The sequence below is a fragment of the Mercenaria mercenaria genome, chromosome 2 (genome assembly GCF_021730395.1).
Source record: "Mercenaria mercenaria strain notata chromosome 2, MADL_Memer_1, whole genome shotgun sequence".
NCBI lineage: Eukaryota > Metazoa > Mollusca > Bivalvia > Venerida > Veneridae > Mercenaria > Mercenaria mercenaria.
Genome location: NC_069362.1, coordinates 119,677,177 through 119,701,261, shown reverse-complemented (window position 1 = coordinate 119,701,261; position 24,085 = coordinate 119,677,177). Strand labels below are relative to the sequence as shown.

At 35.5% G+C, this 24,085-nt stretch overlaps 1 protein-coding gene across 6 annotated transcripts in view; it reads right to left on the bottom strand.

Moving 5' to 3' along the window:
• The window catches only part of LOC123565021 (paladin-like), a 319,425-nt gene that overhangs the window by 122,435 nt on the left and 172,905 nt on the right, over positions 1-24,085 (bottom strand). For 5 of the 6 annotated variants that reach the window (XM_053537674.1, XM_053537676.1, XM_053537675.1 and 2 more), the window contains 4 exons: positions 10,479-10,654; positions 8,703-8,723; positions 6,692-6,856; positions 3,786-3,950 (listed from right to left, as the gene is read on the bottom strand). In XM_053537674.1, coding sequence (XP_053393649.1) covers positions 3,786-3,950; positions 6,692-6,856; positions 8,703-8,723; positions 10,479-10,654 — 527 coding nt within the window. The remainder of the gene's footprint in view (positions 1-3,785; positions 3,951-6,691; positions 6,857-8,702; positions 8,724-10,478; positions 10,655-24,085) is intronic. The other variant, XM_045359004.2, reaches the window with a different exon arrangement.

Here is a 24,085-nt window from a genome sequence, read left to right as displayed (position 1 = left end):
ATTTTTTTTATGAATATTCAAAGGGTGAAACAGTACTCAAATATACCTGTAATGAATGAATATTCGCATATTTCCTGTAAGGCATGAGTAATGGATTTTACCAGGAATCATAGCACCTTATAAGCCATGAGTAATGGGCAATGGTCAGGGCTTCGAAAATTTGCCAGTTTGTCGGTTTTGGACCGATTTTTGACTTTTCAAACCGATTCGTGAAGTGAAAAAACGAAAAAAATCGGTCCCGTAAAAATGGAAAAAAGTATAAATTTCGGTCTGATATCTCAATACATGATCACCTGCATGGTAGGAAATTGTTGGTCGCACCTTCAGATAATCAATTAACGTGTCAATCGGTCTGATTGTCACTTTGATAATCGGTCCGTAATTAGCGCGCGACGCAATCAGTGCTCGCGCGGCACATCCTTTTATGTTTGCAGACAGCCGACTGCGGTGTATTAAACATTTTTGACTGGTTTCCTAACGTTTCTGACTGGATCCAAATCATTTCAACGGTGATCCACTTCTTTTATTTAGAATCCGACGGATGGTTTATTTCAAAAGGCTACGTTTGATCACGGTAACAAACAAATGGTCGCTGCATTTAATCAAAGAGCTATAATTGTACATTACAGGTCTTTGAGTTAATGAGATATCACACGAAAAACTGATAAAAATAATTTTTATAATTACTTGATTTGAAAAAATTACATGATTCATTTGTTTGGGCTCCAGTTGAAACAAACGCAGAAAATCGTCTTTGCAACCCGACTGTATAAAAAAGAAAAAAATGGACGGGCAACCACGAATGATAAAGAAAACCGGAGTGGCACTGTTTATCAAATCGGTCTTTTAAAAAACGTTTCAAAATGAAATTTTGTTCACATCAGAAGAGAACATATATCTTTATAAAATGTAGTTGCTTATTGAAGTACAACGTAAGTGAAATGAAATATCCGTGGCCAACCCGCGTGACGTTTTGGTACTATACATGCGGGAAATTCGATCTCAGCGTTCAAATAACGTACACATTCGGTCCGCGGCAGAGTATTCTTTAAATACTGAGGCTGTTTAGCAGAGAATATGTGTCGTGTAACTCACTTTGACGCATTGTATTTTATAGAATTCCGTCAAAGAATGAGGAAACATCACAAAGTATCTGCCGTGTATACGGTATCCAAGTCACGTGCGTTGGCTTTTAGACTAGTTACGCACACGGTGTCAATGCCTCGTATTATCTCGGAAAAACATCGAAATTTAAACAAAGTAACGATCACACATAACACTGAATAACTGTCTTCATTGTATGGTTACGCGCGGTGACTGGTAACTCAGTTTTAATGCATGACATGCTTATTTCTTTACCCTATCACGTTTTACAAAATATGTAATATTGGGAATGCAGTGGGTGGGGTAGCGCCGATGTCAGGATTTTTGTTTCGGACCGATTGAGTTATCAAAATTTCCGAAGCCCTGGCAATGGTCATTTATAAATATATGTTAGTATAGTGAAACACCGCTCGCTCGAGCATCGATGACTCGAGCAGCCGGGCTCGCTCGAGCAATTCATGTGGTCCCGGCCGATTTCCTTCCATGTTCTATGTGAAACTACCATGGCTGGGTGGAGCATCAATAACTCGATCGCTCGAGCATGACACCTGGTCCCTGTGTATTAATTTACTCTTTGTTGCTTACGGCAAACTCGAGCAGAGGTGTCAAAATTTTTCACACCTTCGGCAGTCAGAATGTATCGGTTAATTTAAAATTTTCGCACGCTGTGAGAATTGCATGGTCTATTCCTCGACTATCTTAAATGTTTGTTTGTCAGAATATTTGACCTGATAATGAGATTAATTATTGATGAAAGATGGAAGAAAAATTTTACTGATCAAAAAAAAATTGTTGTTAATTATTACTTTTTTCTGCGGGACCGAGGAGATAATTATGAGGTCTTAATATTTTAATCAACAGTTGTTTGCATACAAATAAAGGAAATAAGATAGCCTTTTCATAAAATTGAGACGATAATTATGAGATCTTAATTTGGAGAAGAAAATTGCGAATTCGATTACAGTATTTCAAATAAAAAATACATAAAAATAAAATGTCTTAGCTGTTTCTTCACATGTGCCATTTACGATCTATCATAAATAACGTTTATATTTCATGAACTGTAAGAATTAAAACAATCTAAGCCTGAATTGCTGGTTATCTCACATGATTAATGTTTTCAAGCATCCAATAATATTGGAAATTAAGACTGTTTCTGGAAAATAATTAAATCTTGCTACAGTCTATCAATGTTAAGTCACTGTTACAAAGTTTGGTGGAATTTAGAAGTAATTTACATGGCTAAAAGTAATTGATTTTTCCAAGTTTCATGAAAAGCATTCTCTTGATGAGATGGGTACTTGACCACTTTTATGGAAATGCTTCAAAAGAAGACTTGACCACTTTTATGCAAAACCTTCAAGAGGTTATCAAAGATCAACACCTTACCACTTTTATGCAAATCTTTTAAGGGGTTACCAAAGATGAATACTTTTCCATTTTTATACAAATTATTCAAGGGGTTACTAAAGACGAATATTTTTCCATTTTTGTGCAAATTTTTCCAGGGATTTCCAAAGATGATTACTTGACCACCATTATGCAAATCCTTTAAGAGATTAAAATTCAAAGATAAATATTTGACCACTTTTATGAATTATGCAAATCCTTTAAGGGGTTACCAAAGATGAATACCATTTTTATGCAAATGCTTAAGAAGTTACCAAAGATACCTACCTGACTATCTTTATGCATATCTTTCAAGTGGTTACCAAAGATGAACAAGAAACAAGTTTCAAGGCTCTTCAGTTGTGGCATTGACTTTGGACTGGTACAAGAACACCATCTTGAAGTAAATGAGATTCATGACAAAGATTCAAGGGGTTTAGAGGATATGGACAGTACACTGAATCCATGGATTAGTGGATACGCACAGTACACAAAATCCAGAGTTTAGAGGATATGGACCATTCACACAATCCTGGGTTTAGATGATATGAACCATTCACAAAATCCAAGGTTTAGATTATATGGACCATTCACAAAATCCAGGATTTAGAGGATATGGACAGTAGACAAAATCCAGGGTTTAGAGGATATGGACAATTATTTACACAAAATCCAGGGTTTAGAGGATATAAACCATTTACAAAATCCATGGTTAGAGGACATGAACAGTACACAAAATCCAAGATTTTGAGGATATGGACCACTTGCATAATCCAGGGTTCAGAGAATATGGACAGTACACAAAATCCAGAGTTTAGAGGATATGGACCACTTGCATAATCCAGGGTTCAGAGAATATGAACAGTACACTAAATCCAAGGTTTAGAGGATATGGACAATAAACAAAATCCAGACAGACTCATGGATGAACATTAGTATATTCTTAACTCCATCTTTAACAGGGGATTAAAGTAAATGCAACAGGAAAGAAAATGTGCCTATTTTTATTCCTGAGGTTGGATCCCAAACAGTACTTTGCAAAAGTAGCCTTTGATATGCACACACTGACAAGAAATTTTGCAAAGTATACTGTGTTTTACAAGAATCAAAGTACCAAAAGAAGTTAAGTACCTAAGAAATAGTTCTGAAACAACACACAGAATTAACATTCTAGATTGGTCTTTACAAATATCTAACACCACTTCTATCTTCTATCTCAGTTTTTCATAGCAAATTCTGTGTAAATGATCAATTTTCACTACAACTGTGAATAATTAAACTACACCAGTTACCTCTCTTCTGATATTCGATTCAAACAACTCGGCTTCCTTGTTCACTTTACCCGTAACAATGCACGTTCTCAAATTGTACCCGTTTTTTATAGTATAAGGTATAAAGTCGTCTGCTATATTGACAAACAGGACTGGTTCCTCTCTCATGTTGTATACAAGTATTTCCTGACAAAAAACAATAAATGAAAGTATTATTCCATTCTTTCCTGACAAAACACAATGAAAATAATTACTTTTCATAGCATTGCGATAAAATCAACTTTATCAAGGCTTTAAATGCCATAAGTCTTTGTTTCATAGCCAGATTTCTTGCAAACAGAGACACACTTAAAAAATATACAAGGGCTGATCCAAAAGTAATGTCACTGAGGTGATAAAAAGCATGGTAATGGTAAATGTCGTATGTCACTAACGTTACTAACATCAGAAATCTGCCGTTTTGTCACTAGGCAGTAACATAAGCATTAGCACTGCTTTGTGAACTTTACCCTGCAGTGAGTCACTAAAAATCTATCAGCAGATAACATATTTAAGACGTTACTTCATATCATTATAATATTATATAATTTTGGGTGTTTTTATTCTTGTTAATAAATGTTTATCATTCAATTTGTTTCTTTGTTGATTTCATTTACGAAAAAAACATTATTCTTGCTCACAGTGAAATGAAATACATGTAAGTGGTATATTTTGTATTTCAAAAGAAACAACCCTAAACAATAACACTTGTTTGTGTAACCAGGACTTACATCTTGATAAATCTTTTATTATAACACTACAATGAATAATTGCACCACAGATGCTGTAACATTACTTCTTGATCAACCCTCATCAATACTACTTCAATTAACAATGTTGTTGCCTTGAACACAAGTTCTAAGTTTGAGTTAATAAAATCACTTCTCCAAGATGATCTAATTCTTTCCTCAATTAAATATCATAAAGTTGATGTGATTTCTTTAACCTTTAGCCTGCTAAACTTCTAAAATGGACTGGTCTATCATTCAATTTCGGCAATACCATTTATTATTGGAAGGAATGTTAACTGAAAACTGAATAGCGAACAGTGCAGACTGTTTGATCCACCTAATCGTTACAGCGCTTTTCATAACTTATCAAAAACTCGTAACTTACTATCATACCCCACTTAAATAAATGACAAATTCACAATCAATTAAGACATTTTGAAAATTAACAAAATTCCTATTACCACCCTTGGAGTTCTTTTTGAATGATGTATATAATCTCAAAGGATTTGTCATATGAGCCATGCCATGAGAAAACCAACATAGTGGGTTTGCAACCAGCATGGATCCAGAACTGCCTGCGCATCCGCGCAGTCATGTCAGGATCCATGCTGTTCGCTAACAGTTTCTCTAATTCCAATAGGCTATGAAAGCGAACAGCATGGATCCTGACCAGACTGCGGGGATGCGCAGGCTGGTCTGGATCCATGCTGGTCACAAACCCACTATGTTGGTTTTCTCATGGCATGGGCATGGCTCAATTAGGAATCAAGAACAAGAGCTGTCCGTAAGACAGCCAAGCTCGACTATTCGAAATATTGTCACAGAAGCAGGAAATTATTACCCAAAATGTTAAATATCAAAAGAGTTTTAAGTTCGAAAGGGGACATAATTTGACCAAAATACATATCAGAGTTATGGGACTTGATGCTATCAACTAGTTTTATAACCCCGAAGAAACATGTTAAGTTTCAATTCAATATCTGCATTAGTTTTGGGGATAGCAACTTGCATGTAAAACTTTAACCAGAATTTTCTAAGTCCAAAAGGGGGCATAATTTACTCAAAATACATGTTAAGAATTATGAAACTTGACCCAATGAGGTTGGTAATTGACCTAGAAAAAGAATAAATAAGTTTCAAAGCTATATGCCTTTTGGTAATAGCTGTATGTACTTGCACGCAAAACTTTAACAGAATTTTATAAGTCCAAAAGGGGGCATAATTTGCCCAAAATACATGTCAGAGTTATGGAACTTGGTGCTATCAACTAGTTTTATAACCCCGAAGACACATGTGAAGTTTCAATTTAATATCTGTATTAGTTTTAGAGATAGTTACTTGTATGTAAAACTTTAACCAGGATTTTCTAAGTCCAAAAGGGGGCATAATTTGGCCAAAATACATGTCAGAGTTATGGGACTTGACCCAGTGAGGTAGCTAATTGATCTAGAAAAAGAAAAAATAAGTTTCAAATCTATATGCCTTTTAGTAATAGCTGTATGTACTTGCACGCAAACTTTAACCAGAATTTTCTAAGTCCAAAAGGGGGCATAATTTGGCCAAAATAAAGGTCAGAGTTATGGGACTTGGTGCTATCAACTAGTTTTATATCCCCGAAGACACATGTGAAGTTTCAATTCAATATCTGCATTAGTTTTGGAGATAGTAACTTGCATGTAAAACTTTAACCAGAATTTTCTAAGTCCAAAAGGGGGCATAATTTGCTCAAAATACATGTTAGAGTTATGGAACTTGACCCAGTGAGGTTGGTAATTGACCTAGAAAAAGAATAAATAAGTTTCAAAGCTATATGCCTTTAAATGATAGATGTATGTATTTGCATGCAAAAACTTAACCAAGGTGTGACGCCGACGCTGACACCAGGGTGAGTAGAATAGCTAGACTATTCTTCGAATAGTTGAGCTAAAAAACCTTGTTAGGGAAAAGGTTGATCAAACAGAAAATGCTTAATTAAATAAAGAGCTGGACATAGCGGTAAATGAATGCATACTTTAATTAGACAGCAGTTTTCATTTTTGTACTTGAAAAACAACAACAACACACAGTTTTGGTCCCACATTTGGCCTTCCACACAACCAGAATGTCTAACAATTTTCTACTTTCTCTAACAAATACATAATACAGTGTCTGACTTACTGGATATCCCTCTTTCTCCACATCATTTACAATGGCCGACAGTTCATTGGCTGTTGGTTGGCCGCACCAGTATACAGGTAACCAGTTCTTTGCTTGGTGCAGCTGCACTGATTTTGGGGAGTCCCCATCTATCAAGCAATGGTCTCTTACCAAGAAATACTCTCCCTAAGGGAAGAAAAACAATTTGTAAATATGTAACATCATGATAAATCCCTGCAAGAAATCAAAAACTTTTTGATGTAAGAAAACAATGCACTGATTCACCCACAAAATGCCTAGATTGGATGTTCCTGGTAATGTTTCTGCATAACAATTAAGTTTAGGTATATTAGTTTATAATCATTTCAAAGTTGAAAACCTAACATATATTATTTCCTAATGAATGCCTTCCCCCACCCCCTAAAAAAATAAATAAATAACTGCCCCACTGCAAATATTTTCAAAGAATTTTTTTTTTAAATTTAGGTTGTAATTGAATGCCATCACCTCGAAAGTGCAAAATTAACTTTTTTTTATTTTGTTGGGTTTAACATCTCACCAACAAAATTAGATGTCACTTTTGCATGTTTGATGGTAGATGAAGAACCCAGGTGTCCCACCATGCATTATTTCATCACCGAACTCCCATAAGCCAGCTGTATGGCTTTTTCACATGAACAATTTAATGCTCATAGTGAGGCTCAAAACCACATCAGTGATGGGGCAAGTGATTTGAAGTCAGCAACCTTAACCACTCACCCACAGAGGCCCCACAAAATGTAACATTCCAAGGATTGTAAGTAACTGAATATAAAGCAGTATTTTTCATCCAGGTTACCATTAGTAGAGAAGATCAAGCATTTCATTCAAGCAATAGCAAAGACAATTATTTCAGGCAAAAAGAGCATCTAATTAGTGTTCTGACAAGGTTATTTTCTAAAGAACTGGTTTAGCTAAAAAGACATTCTAGCATAAAACTGCTGTTCTTGTCACTTTTCGGCGGGGGGGGGTGTTAACAGGAGAGAAAACGTGTGTTAACAGAGAGATTCTCGCGCTCGCATGCTGTTATAATATTTTATATATGCACGTTACGTGGCAAAGGGTAAATGTATTACAGCCCCAAAACAGATAATTCAAATGGAAATGACGTCAACGTGAAAAAACAATGTGTTTCATGGAAATTTAATGACGTTGAGTGACAATGTATTAATTTATAAGTTTTTTCCGTGTTTTATGCTAGAACAGCGTTAGCGCATGTTGATTTCGTCTTATAACATCTTCAGAATCCCTCAGGATATGTTGGTGCCCTCGCCCTATGGGCTCGGGCACCAACAAATCCCTCAGGATTCTGCAGACATTATAACACGAAAAAACATGCGTTATCCCTACATTATAAATACACATAGAAAAATATATATAAAGGTAAGTATTTGCTCATCCCATCATGACATTAAACAAGGGTTACATTGTACTGTTTTCATGAATGGCCACTTATGGGGATTTTTCATCTAAAAAGTTAAAAAAACATTAACCATTTTTTTTTTATTTATGTTGTCCTATATAGTATAATCAGTGAGAGATTCATACTTGTTTGGTATACTCTCTAGTAAACAGATGGAACTAAACATGGGTCTTTAATTTCATTTTACTGTATTCATCTATATTTTTATCTGTAATTTAGATATATTGTTGGGGTTATTAAATTATCCTGTCACAGTAACAGTAATAAATCTCTGGAATGCCACTCAAAAACGACCATATTTGGATGACCACGGTTATTATTTCAATTTCCTAGTCCGGAGATAAATAGATGTACATCTGCTTTTTTTAAATACAATATCAGCCGTAAACAACAAACAATATTTTAAAGTCGTTAAATGGCAGAAAGATGATGGGTATTTCTAGTGTCTGGTTACATCAAGTCACTGCTATTTTCTTTTATTTGTGTTCTTAGTTGGTTATTGTTGCGCAATCGTAAGATAAACACATTGGCATGCTTCCAAAATGCACTAAATGCAGTTCAAAGACCTACCTTCCATATTGTGTAACATCCCTGAATAAAGAACAACCAAGAACATTAGTTACAAGACTTCTGTGACTGGATACAGGATTTACTCTGTCAAGGAAATCCATATTTAGCAAGAGCAAAGTTTGAGCATCATATAGATTTTCAAGACAGCATAATATACACCGAACAAACCATTAACTCTTTTTTTTTCACTTCTCTATTTCCTCGATTTTGAGATTTGTAACTAACAAAACTGCAAAATCAAACAAAATGATCACTAAAATGGAACTACTTGCATGAAATGAAATGAAAAAACATTTAAGAGACACTGAACTCAGTGTACTGTAAACTTCAGTTTCAGCAAACTCGTTGGGACTGGCAAAAATTAGTTCCCTGTATCCAGAGTTTTCTGAATAGCAAACAAATTCATTATAAACAGTATTTATACAACAAATTGATTGATCATGCCTTGAATTTGTCTTTTTGCTAAAAGTGTACTAATAGAATGTTACAGTTTAATTGACTGGCCTATTATCTGAGAATTTATATTATATCAATCTCCTAAATGAAGAGCTGATTATAGTTAATTGTAACTCCATTTTGCTATTTGATCAAGACCACTTTTATTCCCTTTTAAAACACAGACAATTTACATTACTCACTATATGAAATGTTGTAAAGCAATATATTGACTTTTTCTGTTCTGTTCAGTAATAATACTGAACTTTTACTATCATGGTGTTTTCCATATATCCAATGATACAAATTAATGTACTTTTAGAAAAGGGACATGAAAATGTGTTACTGATATCTGATAATTTACTAAAAGTATGTTCAGTGTAACCATTTTAATTAACACACAAAGCAGAAGGGGGGAAATCATGGCATTTGAAATTGTTCCTTAAAACCAAATATCCACTATAACCATATTGGTAGTGAAGTTTACACTATCACCCATGTTGAAGAAAATGGAGCAGAAGATGATGTTAAGGATCTAAGAGAAAATGCAGATCAGGACGTTCAAAACTACATTCTACAAACAGACAGAGTAGATTCCATCTTTGTGGGATGATTGTAAACAAGGTTAAATATGAATTTTTTGATAAATCAAAAGTCACGCCCCTTGACATACTAGTCCCATTTTACCCATAATAAATTTTAACCAAGGTCTAAAGGTCATATACATTCTGACTATGACTAGGATTGGTGAAAAAATAAAGGCACTTCAGTGTAAACATGATCATTATCAGGGTGGCCAACCCACGCAAATTTTGGATATCATACACATGGAGGAAATATCCTGATTCAGGTAACATTTTTTGCTTATAGTTTCCTTATTTCTTGCAGATTTTCATAAGATAAAGAGTGTCAAAGACAGCAAAGTGTTGGGCTTTGGAAAGCGCTCATTTTGCTGTCCTCAACACACTTTATTTTATGAAAATCCATCAAGTAATAAGGAAAATACAGGCAAAATGTTATATGGTATTTCAAGGTCACATGGGTTAGCTACCCTGATTACGGCAAGTATGGCATTTTGCTGTAAATAAAAGGAGGTAGAAAGTGGGCGATCATCTAACTTGACTGTGACCACATGGCCAAGTTTGGTCATAACTGCTTTTCAAGAATGTTGATGCCTGAATGTTAAAAAAAACCAATTTAATTGTGGAAGAAAATGACAGATGGATAAAGAACCAACATTTAGCAATTCTATCAGTGATTCTATCAGCCACCCTAAAAGCTCATAATGAACACATCATACCAGTACTATAGTGAGCTGAATAAAGAACATTTATTAATCACCTGAACCAGGAGGTGTTTCTGCATTCTTTCTGCTAGTCTGCCATACACAAAAGGTTCCTTAAAATCACTGATGTGCTGGTATTCCTCCATACAGTTTCGAATAATGACAGGTCCAACATTGTTCTCTGTACGTGTCACATTCGTTGATTCAAATATTAGATCAAGCTCTGGTGACTCTGAAAGTAAATTACAAAACCATTTATCTAGTATGCAACTGAACATGGATGGTTCACTTAGGGAGCAATTCAGTATAATTGATTGCAAAACACAAGTGCTTAGTATCCGTGTGACAATTATAAAGGAATTTGTAGTAAACAGTGACCCATTTAATGAGTAAACTACTTTCATTTCAAATATCAGTTTTAAATTTCTGATACACTAATTTATATTTACACAAATTTATATTTCATTTTTCTCGTGCAGATCGTATTTTACGTACACTCCTTTTCAATAATAGGTTGTGCCTCATTATGTATTATAATGCAAAGGTCAACCATCAGGGTCAAGTTGCGTCCACTATACTCCTCATAATATAAACAAACATGTTTGTAAACATGGATGGTTTCAAACTGAAAGGGAAATAGCAATTTACAGACATAATTTTGATGGCAAAACACAATACATATCCGTAGCCCTGACCAACCTATAAACCGGGCCAGTCTATTTTGTAAGTACAACAATACTGTTGACCCATTTAAATGAGGAGTAACACTTTATCATTTACAAATAGTGCAGGCATTTTCCTCTAAATTCTGACTTTGTATTGTCCAATCCACTCCCAAGGCCTTTGTTTGTCTTGGGTTTAGCACCATTTTTGGTTGCAGGTTTATCATGCAAACAAAGTTAAGTGTATTTCTGACAATCATGTAGCATTTTATTTGATTCCAAATCACAACTAAAGGAATTTCTTCATGTGCTACACAAAGTAGTCCCATTCATGAACAATGCCGATGAATTATCAATGATCAAGCATTTCTTATTCATCCTCTATCCATTCGATTTGTCAATGATTAGGTATTCCAGCCCATGGTTACATCACTGACTTCTTGCTGTTCATGTAAGGTCAGGCAGAGTTTATCTTAGATCAAGGCATATTAGTATTTGTTTCTTATACATGTATATTTATAGATTTGCATTTAAAATGAAAATAAACCTAGCAAAACCCGCAACCACCAGACATCTCAAGGCTTTGATTAACAACAGTATTTCAGTTATGTAATGTCGGGCAGTTAGCCTAACCAGTGTTCCTGGATTCTGTATCAGTACTAACCTGTTCTCTGCATGTAACTGCCAACTTCCCCATGTGAATCAGAAGTGGAGGACTAGTGATTTCAGACAAAAATGTCTTTTATCAGTTATGTCATGAAACTTGTGTTCTTTCTCCCGTTTTTCAATAGTTACATCACCATTGTTCTGTACTGTAATATCACTTGGATGACTCTGTACAATTCTGCTACTCTTGATAACTTAACTTTACTACTAACCTAATTCAGTAGCAAAAAAAACACCTTTGAACTTCACCAACAAAGGTAAAACTGTATACTTTCTCTGCATACTTAATTCCATCCTTATACAATGAAATGTCATCTTGTCCAGAAAGTTGCAGAAAAAATGTTATCTGAGTACAAAGTTGTATTATAAATCTACAGTTATTGGTAATTTCGTGAACTATGTTTAAGAAATAGTAGTATCAAAACCAATTCTAACACAACTTACTTCAAAATTTAATAATGTTAGACGACAATCAGAGGAGTATTTTCATCAAACGTAAATTACAACTGCATGCTACGCCGCAGCATTTAGCTGTGACTTTCATTCATAAAACTTTATACACAGTGTATAAATGGAATAGCCAAAACACGGTGCATCACCCTTGTTATCCGGATAATACAAAATGCTGTGATAATTCCAAAATGCTACAAAATGACAGATGAACGCTTCTGAAAATTTCAGGTGTTTTGGTAAGTTGCTGTGGCTTGATGCGAGATTTTAACCATCAGATGTTGTAAAAATGGTGATTTGTTTCCATAGAACTCAAATTATTTTACTTTATTTTTGTGAATACAATACACAGTATGTTAAATAGTTTACAAAATCCATGTAAGATTAGTTTGAAAATTCATAAAAAATGTTTAGAATTGTTTTTTATGCTTGTAATTCACTGTATATACAGCTCTACCATTTCACTATCTGACATAGTTTAGAATAAGTTGTTTACATTTGACGTTTTTTTGCCAAAACAATTTATATTGATCCTTGTGTGAAATATGGATAATAGCCGAAAATGACCATGGATAATGCCCTACATGTGTTGGCTTTGAAAGTGGATAATAGCCGTCATTGACTTCTTTCATTTACATACCATTACACATGAACCAGTTTTGTGTGTGCGGTAATGTTTTGGTGAATGAGTTTGTAACAACATGATAATATGAACTTGTTAACGATTTTTAGCTCTACTATTCAAAGAATAGTAGAGCTATTGGACTCACCTATGCGTCGGCGTCCCGATTTGGTTAAGGTTTTGTATGTAAGCTGGTATCTCAGTAACCACTTGTGGGAATGGATTGAAACTTCAAACACTTATTCAGTGTGATAAACTGACCTACACTGCACAGGTTCCATAACTCTAACTCTAACTTTTTTAACTAGTATGTCAGTATCCACTGATGGGAAAGGATTGAAACTTCGCACACTCAGTCATGAGCTGATAAGCACTGTGAAGGTTCCTTAACCCTTTTTCCCATTTAAACAAAATTATGCCCCTTTTTCGACTTTTGTATTCATTCAGTTGACAAGACTGTTGAAGAGTCGAGCGTTGCAACCTAATAAGTAGAGCATATGAAATCCATTGCTTATTTAGAGTTTCCATTGCTTATTTAGAGTTTTTGCCTCATATGTTATTGGAAAGAAATTTTAACACTCTCTTTCCATGAATGTAATTCTTATAATTACAGAGATAGTCCAAATGAAGACTTTGGATAAAGACCCAATAAGGAATGCCAAAAAGATATGGCCATATATTGGCGCTTGTTTCAGTGCTGGTGGAGATACCCGGCAGTCAACCTATACAGATGTTTGGCTCCTTTAGAAATGGCTTTTGGAGTTTGGCTGGTGGTTATCTTCATCCTACCAAGATCTACGAGACGTATATTACTGTCTTCAAAAATGCCCAGGATTTTCAACACCATAAAACATATCACCGATTTTGAACAGCAGTCAAAATACCATGGTTATTATAGCCCAAGGAACAAAGCATAAAAAATTGATCTCAATTACAATTCATAACACCAACAGAAGAAGAGGGAATAGGATATTGAACAAATATTAAGTTAATGAACGTAGATCTTATCCTATACACTGGGACCAACACTTTATATTTCAGTATAGAAATGCATGTGGGTCTAATGTATTGCAGATGAAATTTTGGTAGGGGGACAACTTTGTATGGAAAAGTTAACAGGTGTACTAAATTATTAAGTACAATATCAAACTATTATCAGTTAAGGGATTAAGGGAATGTACTTCTATGAATTCACAGCAGTATTCAACATGCAAAACTGACCTGTTAAAGTGCCATTATTTTCACAATTTTAAAATGCTAACAGACCCCTAGCATACTTAATTTCTAAATATGGGTGTACCCCCTCCCCATGTGAAATCTCAGCACATTTAGATTCAGGTGATAAATTTACCTGTTCTGGCTTATTTATTTTACCAAAATCAAGCAGAAAAGATGCAGGCGTGTAAGCTGTAGAACCTTCTGACAGCAGACTTGAGTTTTAAAACAGAATTTTACAAACATATAGACATTTACCCTTTTGATAAAATGTTTCACGAAAATCTGGTACTGACCATGTGTATAAAACATTACCTTGGGCATGCTACAGCCATTAGTTACCACATTTTATGAGTATACTTCTTCATTATACAACATTAGGTACCTTTAGAACAGCATATGCAAAATTTCAAACTACAATATTGGCTATTATCCTCATAGCATTTTGGGCTTTATCTTTGAAATTTCTATGAACACTTGGGTCAGTATCCATCGACTACTACATATGCTTATATATTTGTCAATGTGGGTTATTTGATCTAAAATAAAAAGTTTTGAACATGTTCATATCATTGTTTATATAATAACTGAATAATCCAAAATAATTTTTATTACCAAAGTCCATTAAATGAGGTTGACAACGCTTTGAATGGCCAAACTCATTCTCAAAAGCAAAATGTACACATTGTTTGGGGCACTCCATACTGAACAATATTTCCCATATTCAAATTGTTTGGTGCAAATGGTATAGCTTCTAAACCATGTTGAATCAGTTATAATACTTTAAACAATCAGTATGAGTAATAAGAAAATATTGACAAAAACAATGTCCATACCAAGTTTGACATTTCCTCCAGTTTGTAGCATTTTGGAATTATCACATCATTTCGTATTATCTGGATAACAAGGGTGTGTATGCGCAGCATAGTTCAAGTCGGTTTATTACAGACAGATTTTGTTCTACCAGTATGTAGGTTATGTGCTGGTCCTGTTAGAATGTTCAATATTATTTCAATGTCTGTATAATGATGAAAGCTGTTAGCAAACTGACAACTGGAAATAATGGATCTGTTTATTTCAGCTGAGAGAGAAATGATCAGACAGCCATTTCAGAAGTGTCATATCTTTGCTGTGTTCCCCATAAATTAAATATCCATTCATTTAATATTGATATGAAATAAACAGAATAAATAATTTCTCTCATAACAATATAGCCATGTTTCATAATGGAATTTATTTTTATCTGTCACCATTTTCATTAGGGTGTCACAGCACATTTTATCATCAACAACAGCCAACTGACAACCATTTTAGAGGTAAAAATGGTGTTAACTTTTGCAAGAGCTGAATTTTGTGAATAATTCCCATTCATAAAAATAAATCTGTCACCATTTTGAACATATGAGTGTCAGAGCATATTTTATCATCAACAACACTGCAACTGACTGACAACCTGGCATTTTAGAGGTATCTAGGGACCTGGTTCTTGTGCATGACACTCCATCTCATGGTGGTGAACATTTGTGACAAGTTACATCAAAATCCCTCCATGCATGAAGAAGAAATGCTCCAGACAAAGTTTGTGGATGCCACCTGCCCGCTTGCCAGGGGCATTCCCATAATAATTGTCCCGTTTTTCAGACAGGCGTATAAAAATGGTGTTTACTATAGCAAGCTCTGGATTTTGAGAATAATTCCCATTCACAAAAATTGCAAATATTGCCACATTCCAAAATTAACCACTTACACACAGTCATTAAATAACATTTTTTGATTGCCAGCCCAGCCCATAAACTTGTTTAATGAACATCTGATTTATCTGCTCCTGAAAACAAGAAATCAAGGGTTTATACAGAAAAGCTGACAAGACACATTTAACATTTGAGGTTTTTCCATTTGTCAGATTGTTTACAGCTGTTTGGCAGAGTAGCTCAAGCAATCACAGAGTACTTCTCATATGCTCCGTGTCATGTGTTCACTTAAAGACCTGCTCCAGTCATACGTTTTAACCTTAAAATTGTCACTGAAAAAGCATGAAAATCCAGACTATGAACAGTGAGGCCTGTCAAAACAGAGTCTATTTTATATAAAATTCTTTATAAAATACCTGTGGTTTTGCATGCTAAAGTGTGGCGTGTGGCCGTTAACTGTTACCTATTGTAATCATGGGTTGCATACACAAAATAGAATTTGAATAGCAACGGAGCAGGGCTTTAAGACTAACAGGAAGTTGATCAATGTGGAACTTGGACTTCAAGTAGCTTGATCCTTGATTTATGTCTTAGTTTTGATTTCACCTTTACTTCCTGTAAATATCTGGGGTGAAGGTCATTTAACAGCTGATTTAAACTGTACATTTTGATTGGTGGATGAAAAAAATATTTTCTTAAGGGGTGAGCAGGTGCTCTGAGCTGTGTTGTTAGACGGTATAATCCGTTGCAAGACTCCTTTGGATATAGCTTACGTGACTTTCAAGCTTTTCGCAGTGGAGGAAATCCCAACATGCCCTTCTGGGCATTATTTCATCATGGACAGGCACCTGGGTAAAACAATCGACCTTGGGTAATTAAGCCAGCTGGACGGCCTCCTCACTTGAAGAATTCTACGCCCCAAGTAAAACCCACATTGGTGAGGGGCAAATGATTTAAATCAGTGACCTTAACCACTGAGCACGTAGGCCCCTTTTGTAGATCATAAAAAATTATAATCAAGTGTATCTGTATTATATATTTTCAAGATACATTAAATTTTGTATATTGGTGATATAATCCTTGCGTGTATCAGTGCTATACACTGAGCATGTTAAAGAACCAGGCTGTCTATTCGCAACGAGCTAGGCTAAGTTAGCCGAACAAGTCTGTATCTGATTTCTGATCTCTCTGTCACGGGGGCTTTGTCTCACTCTGTCCGTCTGGTCAGATCGCTCTGTGTCTGTACTAGTAGAGGATGAATTATGCACCCTGTGTGGCTGCATTTGAACTATGTAAAGCGCCTTTGAACGTGAAATTGATCATGAAAAGGGCGCTATATAAATCTGGTATAATAATATATAAAGACCATGCAACATACAGATTTCAAATTATTACATAGCTTATACTGACTGTGATAATAATTAAGTCACAAATTACTATCCATAAACATACATCAATAATTTCTCTCACTATAAATAGTCCAATCACAATTATCAAGCCATAAATAACAGCTTCTCAGTCTGTAATTTTCAGACAAGTAAACTAGATCAAACTGATCAGTGAACAAGAGTGGCAGACTGTCACAAAATACGCTTGTCGGATGAAAACTGTTCGACTTAAGAGAACAGACAAGGCTAAATTCGCAGTTTTTTGAGTAATTCAAGGGCCATAATCCAAGAGTGCCTGGGGTGATTTGGGTGGTTATTGAACTTAGCCGAGATATTATGCCCACAAACGTTGTCAGCAAGTTTGGTGAATATTGGATGAAAACTGTTTGACTTAGAGAGCGGACAAGGCTAAATTCACAATTTTTCGAGTAATTCAAGGGCAATAATCCAAGAGTGCCTGGGGCGATTTGGATGGGTATCGAACTTGGCCCAGATATTATGCCCACAAACACTGTCAGCAAGTTTGGTGAAGATTGGATGAAAACTGTTCGACTTAGCAAGCGGACATGCTTTGGACGCCAACAGCCCGCCTGCCCGCCCCATGTGTTCACATAAAAAATACACATCTCTACCAAGTTTCCTGATTAAGCCATTTCATCAGGAAGCAAATAGTCCAAGCCCAGATTCAAATCTACATTATGCAGTTAGACACCTAAACAATATTTGTTTGTTTTGGGTTTGACATCTTCTTTTAACAGTATTTTAGTTATGTAATGGCTGGCAGTTAACCTAACCAGTGTTCCTGGATTCTAAACCAGTACAAACTTGTTCTCCGCAAGTAACTGCCAACTTCCCTTCACTAATCAGAGGTATAGGATGAATGATTTCAGACACAATGTGTTTTATCAAGTGGTCGCAGAGAACATACACCTTGCCCTAGGATTGAAGTCATAACCCTGCAATCTGCACTCTCTCTACTTTCCCTTTCTTAAGCGAAAACCACAGTGGGGTTCAAACACACAGGATAAGCAGCAAACTCTAGGGATCTACCAGACCAAAGCAAAACCCCTCGGTTAAAGTATAACAATACCATCGCAAATACAAATGGATTACGGTTAAATTGATCATGGACTGATCTAGTCTATTTTCTATAGATACTATCAGTATATAATCCAATAACCCTACCAATCACTTCCCATTCCGAACTGACATGTTTTGCGTGTTTCTCATCTAAAACGGAAATAAGGAGACAGCAATAGATTACTGTAATTTCTTCTGGGAAAAACCTACAGACCATTGCTTGGCAAAACTCATTCTTTTAGGACAGGATCAAGATGTCAAAAGTTTCTCAAAAATGTTCACTGAATTTACCATTCATACTTTTAGAGAGAGGTTCTGGGCAAGAATTAATGTCAATTATTAATAAACAAGCTACAGATAAGGTTCTTGAATTCATGTCCAGACACAATTTTACTTTATATGATAGATATTACACACAGGCAGACTAAAAGAAATAAAATTTATTTGCTTTGGGTTTAACGTCATTCTGTTATGTAATGGCGGGCAGGTAACCCAACCAGTGTTCCTGGATTCTGTACCCTCCTCAAGTTACTGCCAACTTCCCAACATGAAGTAGAGGCGGAGGACGAATGATTTCAGACACAATGTCTTCTATCAAATCGTCACAGAGAACATACACCCTGCCCAGGGATCGAACTCACAACCCCATGATTTGTAGACCTGGGCTCTCCCTATTGAGCTAAGCAGGGTGGACTGACAGAATAATAAATATAGGGGATTTACAGTAAGTTTAACTGATATTGGCCAATTCCAGTTTGATAGAGAAGTTTTAATGCCAGGTTTTATGTCATGTGTAGAAACCCAACTAATTAGTCACAGACAAGGGAATATTAGCTCGAACCAGGCAATCGATGAGGGATATGAAAAGCTTACTTCAGTGATCTGAGTGACAAGGCAGAAACCAATAAAAACTGCAGGACAAAACAAGAAAAATATTGGCTATTGAAAGCAATTCTTGACAGGTATTAAAACTGCTCCCAGTAATTCAATAGGCAACAGACAAGAAAATGCCAATCACACAGAAAACAGTATAGATTAAAAAGTAAAGTAATCAATGACAGGTAAGATGTTATCATAGATTATCAGCAAAGATACCAAGAAAATGTCACTCATACACACAGCTTGTGTCATGTGTGTCATTACTTATCTATCTGGAAGATATGGAATGCACATTACTGAAGTTACCTACAGGCACGAAAATCTGCCCAAAGTGGAAGTAAAAGAACTTTTGTTTGGTATTAGTTTAAACAAAAAACTGGACACCTTGGTAGAACATTACCTTCTGCCAGCCGGTTCGATTGCATCTTTACATGAAAACAAGAGTTAACCTCAAACCAACACAGGTGAGGACCAACAACTGTCAACTGTTCGGCCCTTCTGGCCCCAGCAAATAACTAGAATGTGTCTGTAGGACACAGGGTGTGCCCCCCTATGGTACATTTGTCACAAATAAGGGGCAATAATTCAAATGTTTGTAGTCTCAGTTTGAGAGTATAGCCTCAACAAACATTTTATGAAAAGGATTCATTATTCTAGGCCATATACTTTTTGAGCTATGTGCATCACAAACAAAGAATCCACTATTTTGGCTATTTCAAGGGCCATAACTCTGTAATAAGAGCTAAGATTCTTAAGAAGAATGCCAAGTGTGCAAGGTCACATCATGATAAAGACTCCAGCAAGGTTTTCTGAATTTACATCAAATACTTTTTGAGCTAGGCACATAATTAGGTGAAAAAGTGCATTTTTTTGCTATTTCAGGGGCCATAACTTTAAAAACAGGGGGTGGAGCCAGCCAAAAAATTAGAGGTGTGCAAGTTTATATCATGGTTAAGACTTATGCAAGTTTTCAACCATTTATATTAAATACTTTTTGAGCTAGGTGCGTCACAAAGTGAAAATGTACATTTTTGACTATTTCAGGGGCCATAACTCTAAAAATAGGGGGCGGACCCAAATGAAAAATAGGAGGTGCCCAAGTTCATATCATGATTAAGACTCATGGAAGGTTTCATGAATTTATCTTAAATACTTTTTGAGCTAGGCATGTCACAAGGTGAAAATGTGCATTTTTGACTATTTCAGGGGCCATAACTCTGAAAATAGGGGGCGGAGCCAGACAAAAAATAGGAGGTGCCCAAGTTCATATCATGATTAAGACTCATGCAAGGTTTCATGAATCTATATCAAATACTTTTTGAGCTAGGTGTGTCACAAGGTAAAAATATGCATTTTTGTCTATTTCAGGGGCCATAACTCTGAAAATAGGGGGCGGAGCCAAATGAAAAATAGGAGGTGCGCAAGTTCATATCATGATTAAGACTCATGCAAGGTTTCATGAATCTATATCAAATACTTTTTGAGCTAGGCGTGTCACAAAGGGAAAATGTGCAGTTTTGACTATTTCAGGGGCCATAACTCTGAAAATAGGGGGCGGAGCCAGACGAAAAATAGAACTCATGCAAGGTTTCATCAATTTATATCAAATACTTTTTGAGCTAGGCGCATCACGAACTTCGGACGGACAGATGGATGGACGGATGGACAAGACCAAATCTATATGCCCCCACCACCCATGGTAAGGTCACATCATGATAAAGACTCCAGCAAGGTTTTCTGAATTTACATCAAATACTTTTTGAGCTAGGCACATAATTAGGTGAAAAAGTGCATTTTTTTGCTATTTCAGGGGCCATAACTTTAAAAACAGGGGGTGGAGCCAGCCAAAAAATTAGAGGTGGCAAGTTTATATCATGATTAAGACTTATGCAAGTTTTCAACCATTTATATAAATACTTTTTGAGCTAGGTGCGTCACAAAGTGAAAATGTACATTTTTGACTATTTCAGGGGCCATAACTCTAAAAATAGGGGGCGGACCCAAATGAAAAATAGGTGCCCAAGTTCATATCATGATTAAGACTCATGCAAGGTTTCATGAATTTATCTTAAATACTTTTTGAGCTAGGCATGTCACAAGGTGAAAATGTGCATTTTTGACTATTTCAGGGGCCATAACTCTGAAAATAGGGGGCGGAGCCAGACAAAAAATAGGAGGTGCCCAAGTTCATATCATGATTAAGACTCATGCAAGGTTTCATGAATCTATATCAAATACTTTTTGAGCTAGGTGTGTCACAAGGTAAAAATGTGCATTTTTGTCTATTTCAGGGGCCATAACTCTGAAAATAGGGGGCGGAGCCAAATGAAAAATAGGAGGTGCGCAAGTTCATATCATGATTAAGACTCATGCAAGGTTTCATGAATCTATATCAAATACTTTTTGAGCTAGGCGTGTCACAAAGGAAAAATGTGCAGTTTTGACTATTTCAGGGGCCATAACTCTGAAAATAGGGGGCGGAGCCAGACGAAAAATAGGACTCATGCAAGGTTTCATCAATTTAAATCAAATACTTTTTGAGCTAGGCGCATCACGAACTTCGGACGGACAGATGGATGGACGGACGGACAAGACCAAATCTATATGCCCCCACCAACCATGGGGAGGGGGGGGGGCACAAAAAGAATCACTAAAGGAAAAGCAATCCGTGAACTATGAGCTAATAAAATGAATATATTCTCTCAGTTCCTCCCTAACTTAGAGGTAATAAACTGCTTATAGCCTCTCAATTGACCTCTACAACTGAGAGGTAATAAACTGTTTACACACTCTCTTGGTTTGGTTCCTGTCTAAGTGTTTCTGTTCTCTCAGTTTTTCTTTCACTGTATCCTATACTTCCTACTTTAATCTAATCAATTGCTGGAAACCTTGGAAATGAAATGCCATAAAAGATTATTTGTTTGCCTTAATGAGCTTTTAATACTGTCTGTAATATAATTGTGCTACCAGATATTTTCAATATTTCTATCACACAACCTCATCAAGGGCTTAGAATTTTAACAGCATATCAAAATGAAGAGTTTAACCTTCTATTTAAACATGCTCCTGAAGAAATTCATTTGATACAATTTTATTTAAACAACATGCTCACCTACATAATTATGTTCTTACAGGAATATATGTGACAACAGCTTGTGTGTGTGTTTTTTTGGTGGTGGTGGTGGTGTGTGTGTGTGTGGGGGGGGGGTGCTTATCTAATTATTCCAGTTAAAATTGATGTCCCTAAAATTTGGGACACTTTTTCTATAAATATTTTTTTTTGGGTGGGGGTGGGAACAGAAAAAAAAAAAATTTTTTTTGTCCCAAAACTTGGGAAGAATTATGTTACAAAATATACACTTATAGACAAAAGAGTGCGATGTCATTGGTTTAGCAGATGTATTTAGGGAAGTTGGAGACATATCACAATTTATTAATCTCTATCATGTCCCATAAGCAATTTCCACACTAACTTCATACATGCTAACATTTTCCACAAACAAAATCCTAGCTTCAATATTTAAGGGCCTCAGCAAGAATATCAAATGATCTTCAATGGATAGGAGTATTGTGCTAATAAGCAATACCAGACCCCAGCTGGGTAATTATTAGGAGGAAAGAAATGAACAATATAAGGAGCAATGAAATGAACAAAGAAATTTACGATGTGAATCTCTATGAATATTGTTAGTAGCTATTGTTCTGTTGTCTTATTATGGTATTTGTGCAAAGTTATATTTAAGGAGGTAGGTTACCTTCATATTTGTATGTGCGCATGTCAAACCGGAAGCTAATGTGACGATTTACGACGACGTTTACGACAAACCAAATGTGTTCGTATAACCATTCTTTAGAAAAAAAATCATGAACCTGTCTCCGATCTGATGCTTAATGGTTTAATAATGCAGAAATAATTAATAAATTGTCACAGAAACGCTTCAAAACATTGTTGCTTTAAAATGACGTCATAGACGTCATGACGTTACGTGTCAGTTACCGCGCAAAATAAATAGCTTTTATTTTAAAAGTACGTAATTCTGTGCATTTTCTTTATTTGAACTATTTTTTAAACAGCCATTATTTACTGAAATATTTTTATGTGTCTTCGCTCTGAATAATAATCAGTAGTTTGCTTCTTTTATATAGTTATATTGAAATGTTATGCGAAATGTAAGAAAATGGAAGATGGTAACCAATGTTATTGGGAATATAGCTGGGTGAAAGGTTACTTAATACGGGCATTTTCAAATAAAAACTGGGCAGTTTGATTTGTAATACCTATTTTTCAGTTTCTGTTGATAATTTGTTACTTCTATATTAAAACTAAGCTCTAAAACTGTCCAAATTTCACTAGAAAATTGTGGTTTCTTGAATAACAAGAGCACCGCCTTGCGGGTGCTGACACTCATCTGATTTTTTTTGTGTAATAGAAATATTGTCCTACCCATGATTTTCTAAGTCTAAAAAGGGCCATCACTCTTGCAAAAAGCAGGATAGAGTTATGTTTCTTGATGTACAGTGTCCACTTATGATGGTGAAAAACTGTTGCAAGTTTTAAAGCAATAGCTTTGATAGTTTATGAGAAAAGTTGACTTAAACATAATATTCAACCATTTTTCTAAGTCCAAAAGGGGCAATAATTATTGCAAAAAGCAGGATGGAGTTATGTTGCTTGCTGTACAGGGTCAGCTTATGATGGTGAACAAGAGTTGCAAGTTTTAAAGCAATAGCTTTGATAGTTTAAGAGAACAAGTTGACCTAAACATAAAACTTAACCAAGAAATCTGATATTTTCTAAGTCCAAAAGGGGCCATAAATCTTGCAAAAAGCAGGATGGAGTTATGTTTCTTGCTGTACAGGGTCAGCTTATGATGGTGAACAAGTGTTGCAAGTTTTAAAGGAATAGCTTTGATAGTTTAGGATAAAAGCTGACCTAAACATAAAACTTAACCAAGAAATCTGATATTTTCTAAGTACAAAAGGGGCCATAAATCTTGCAAAAAGTAAGAT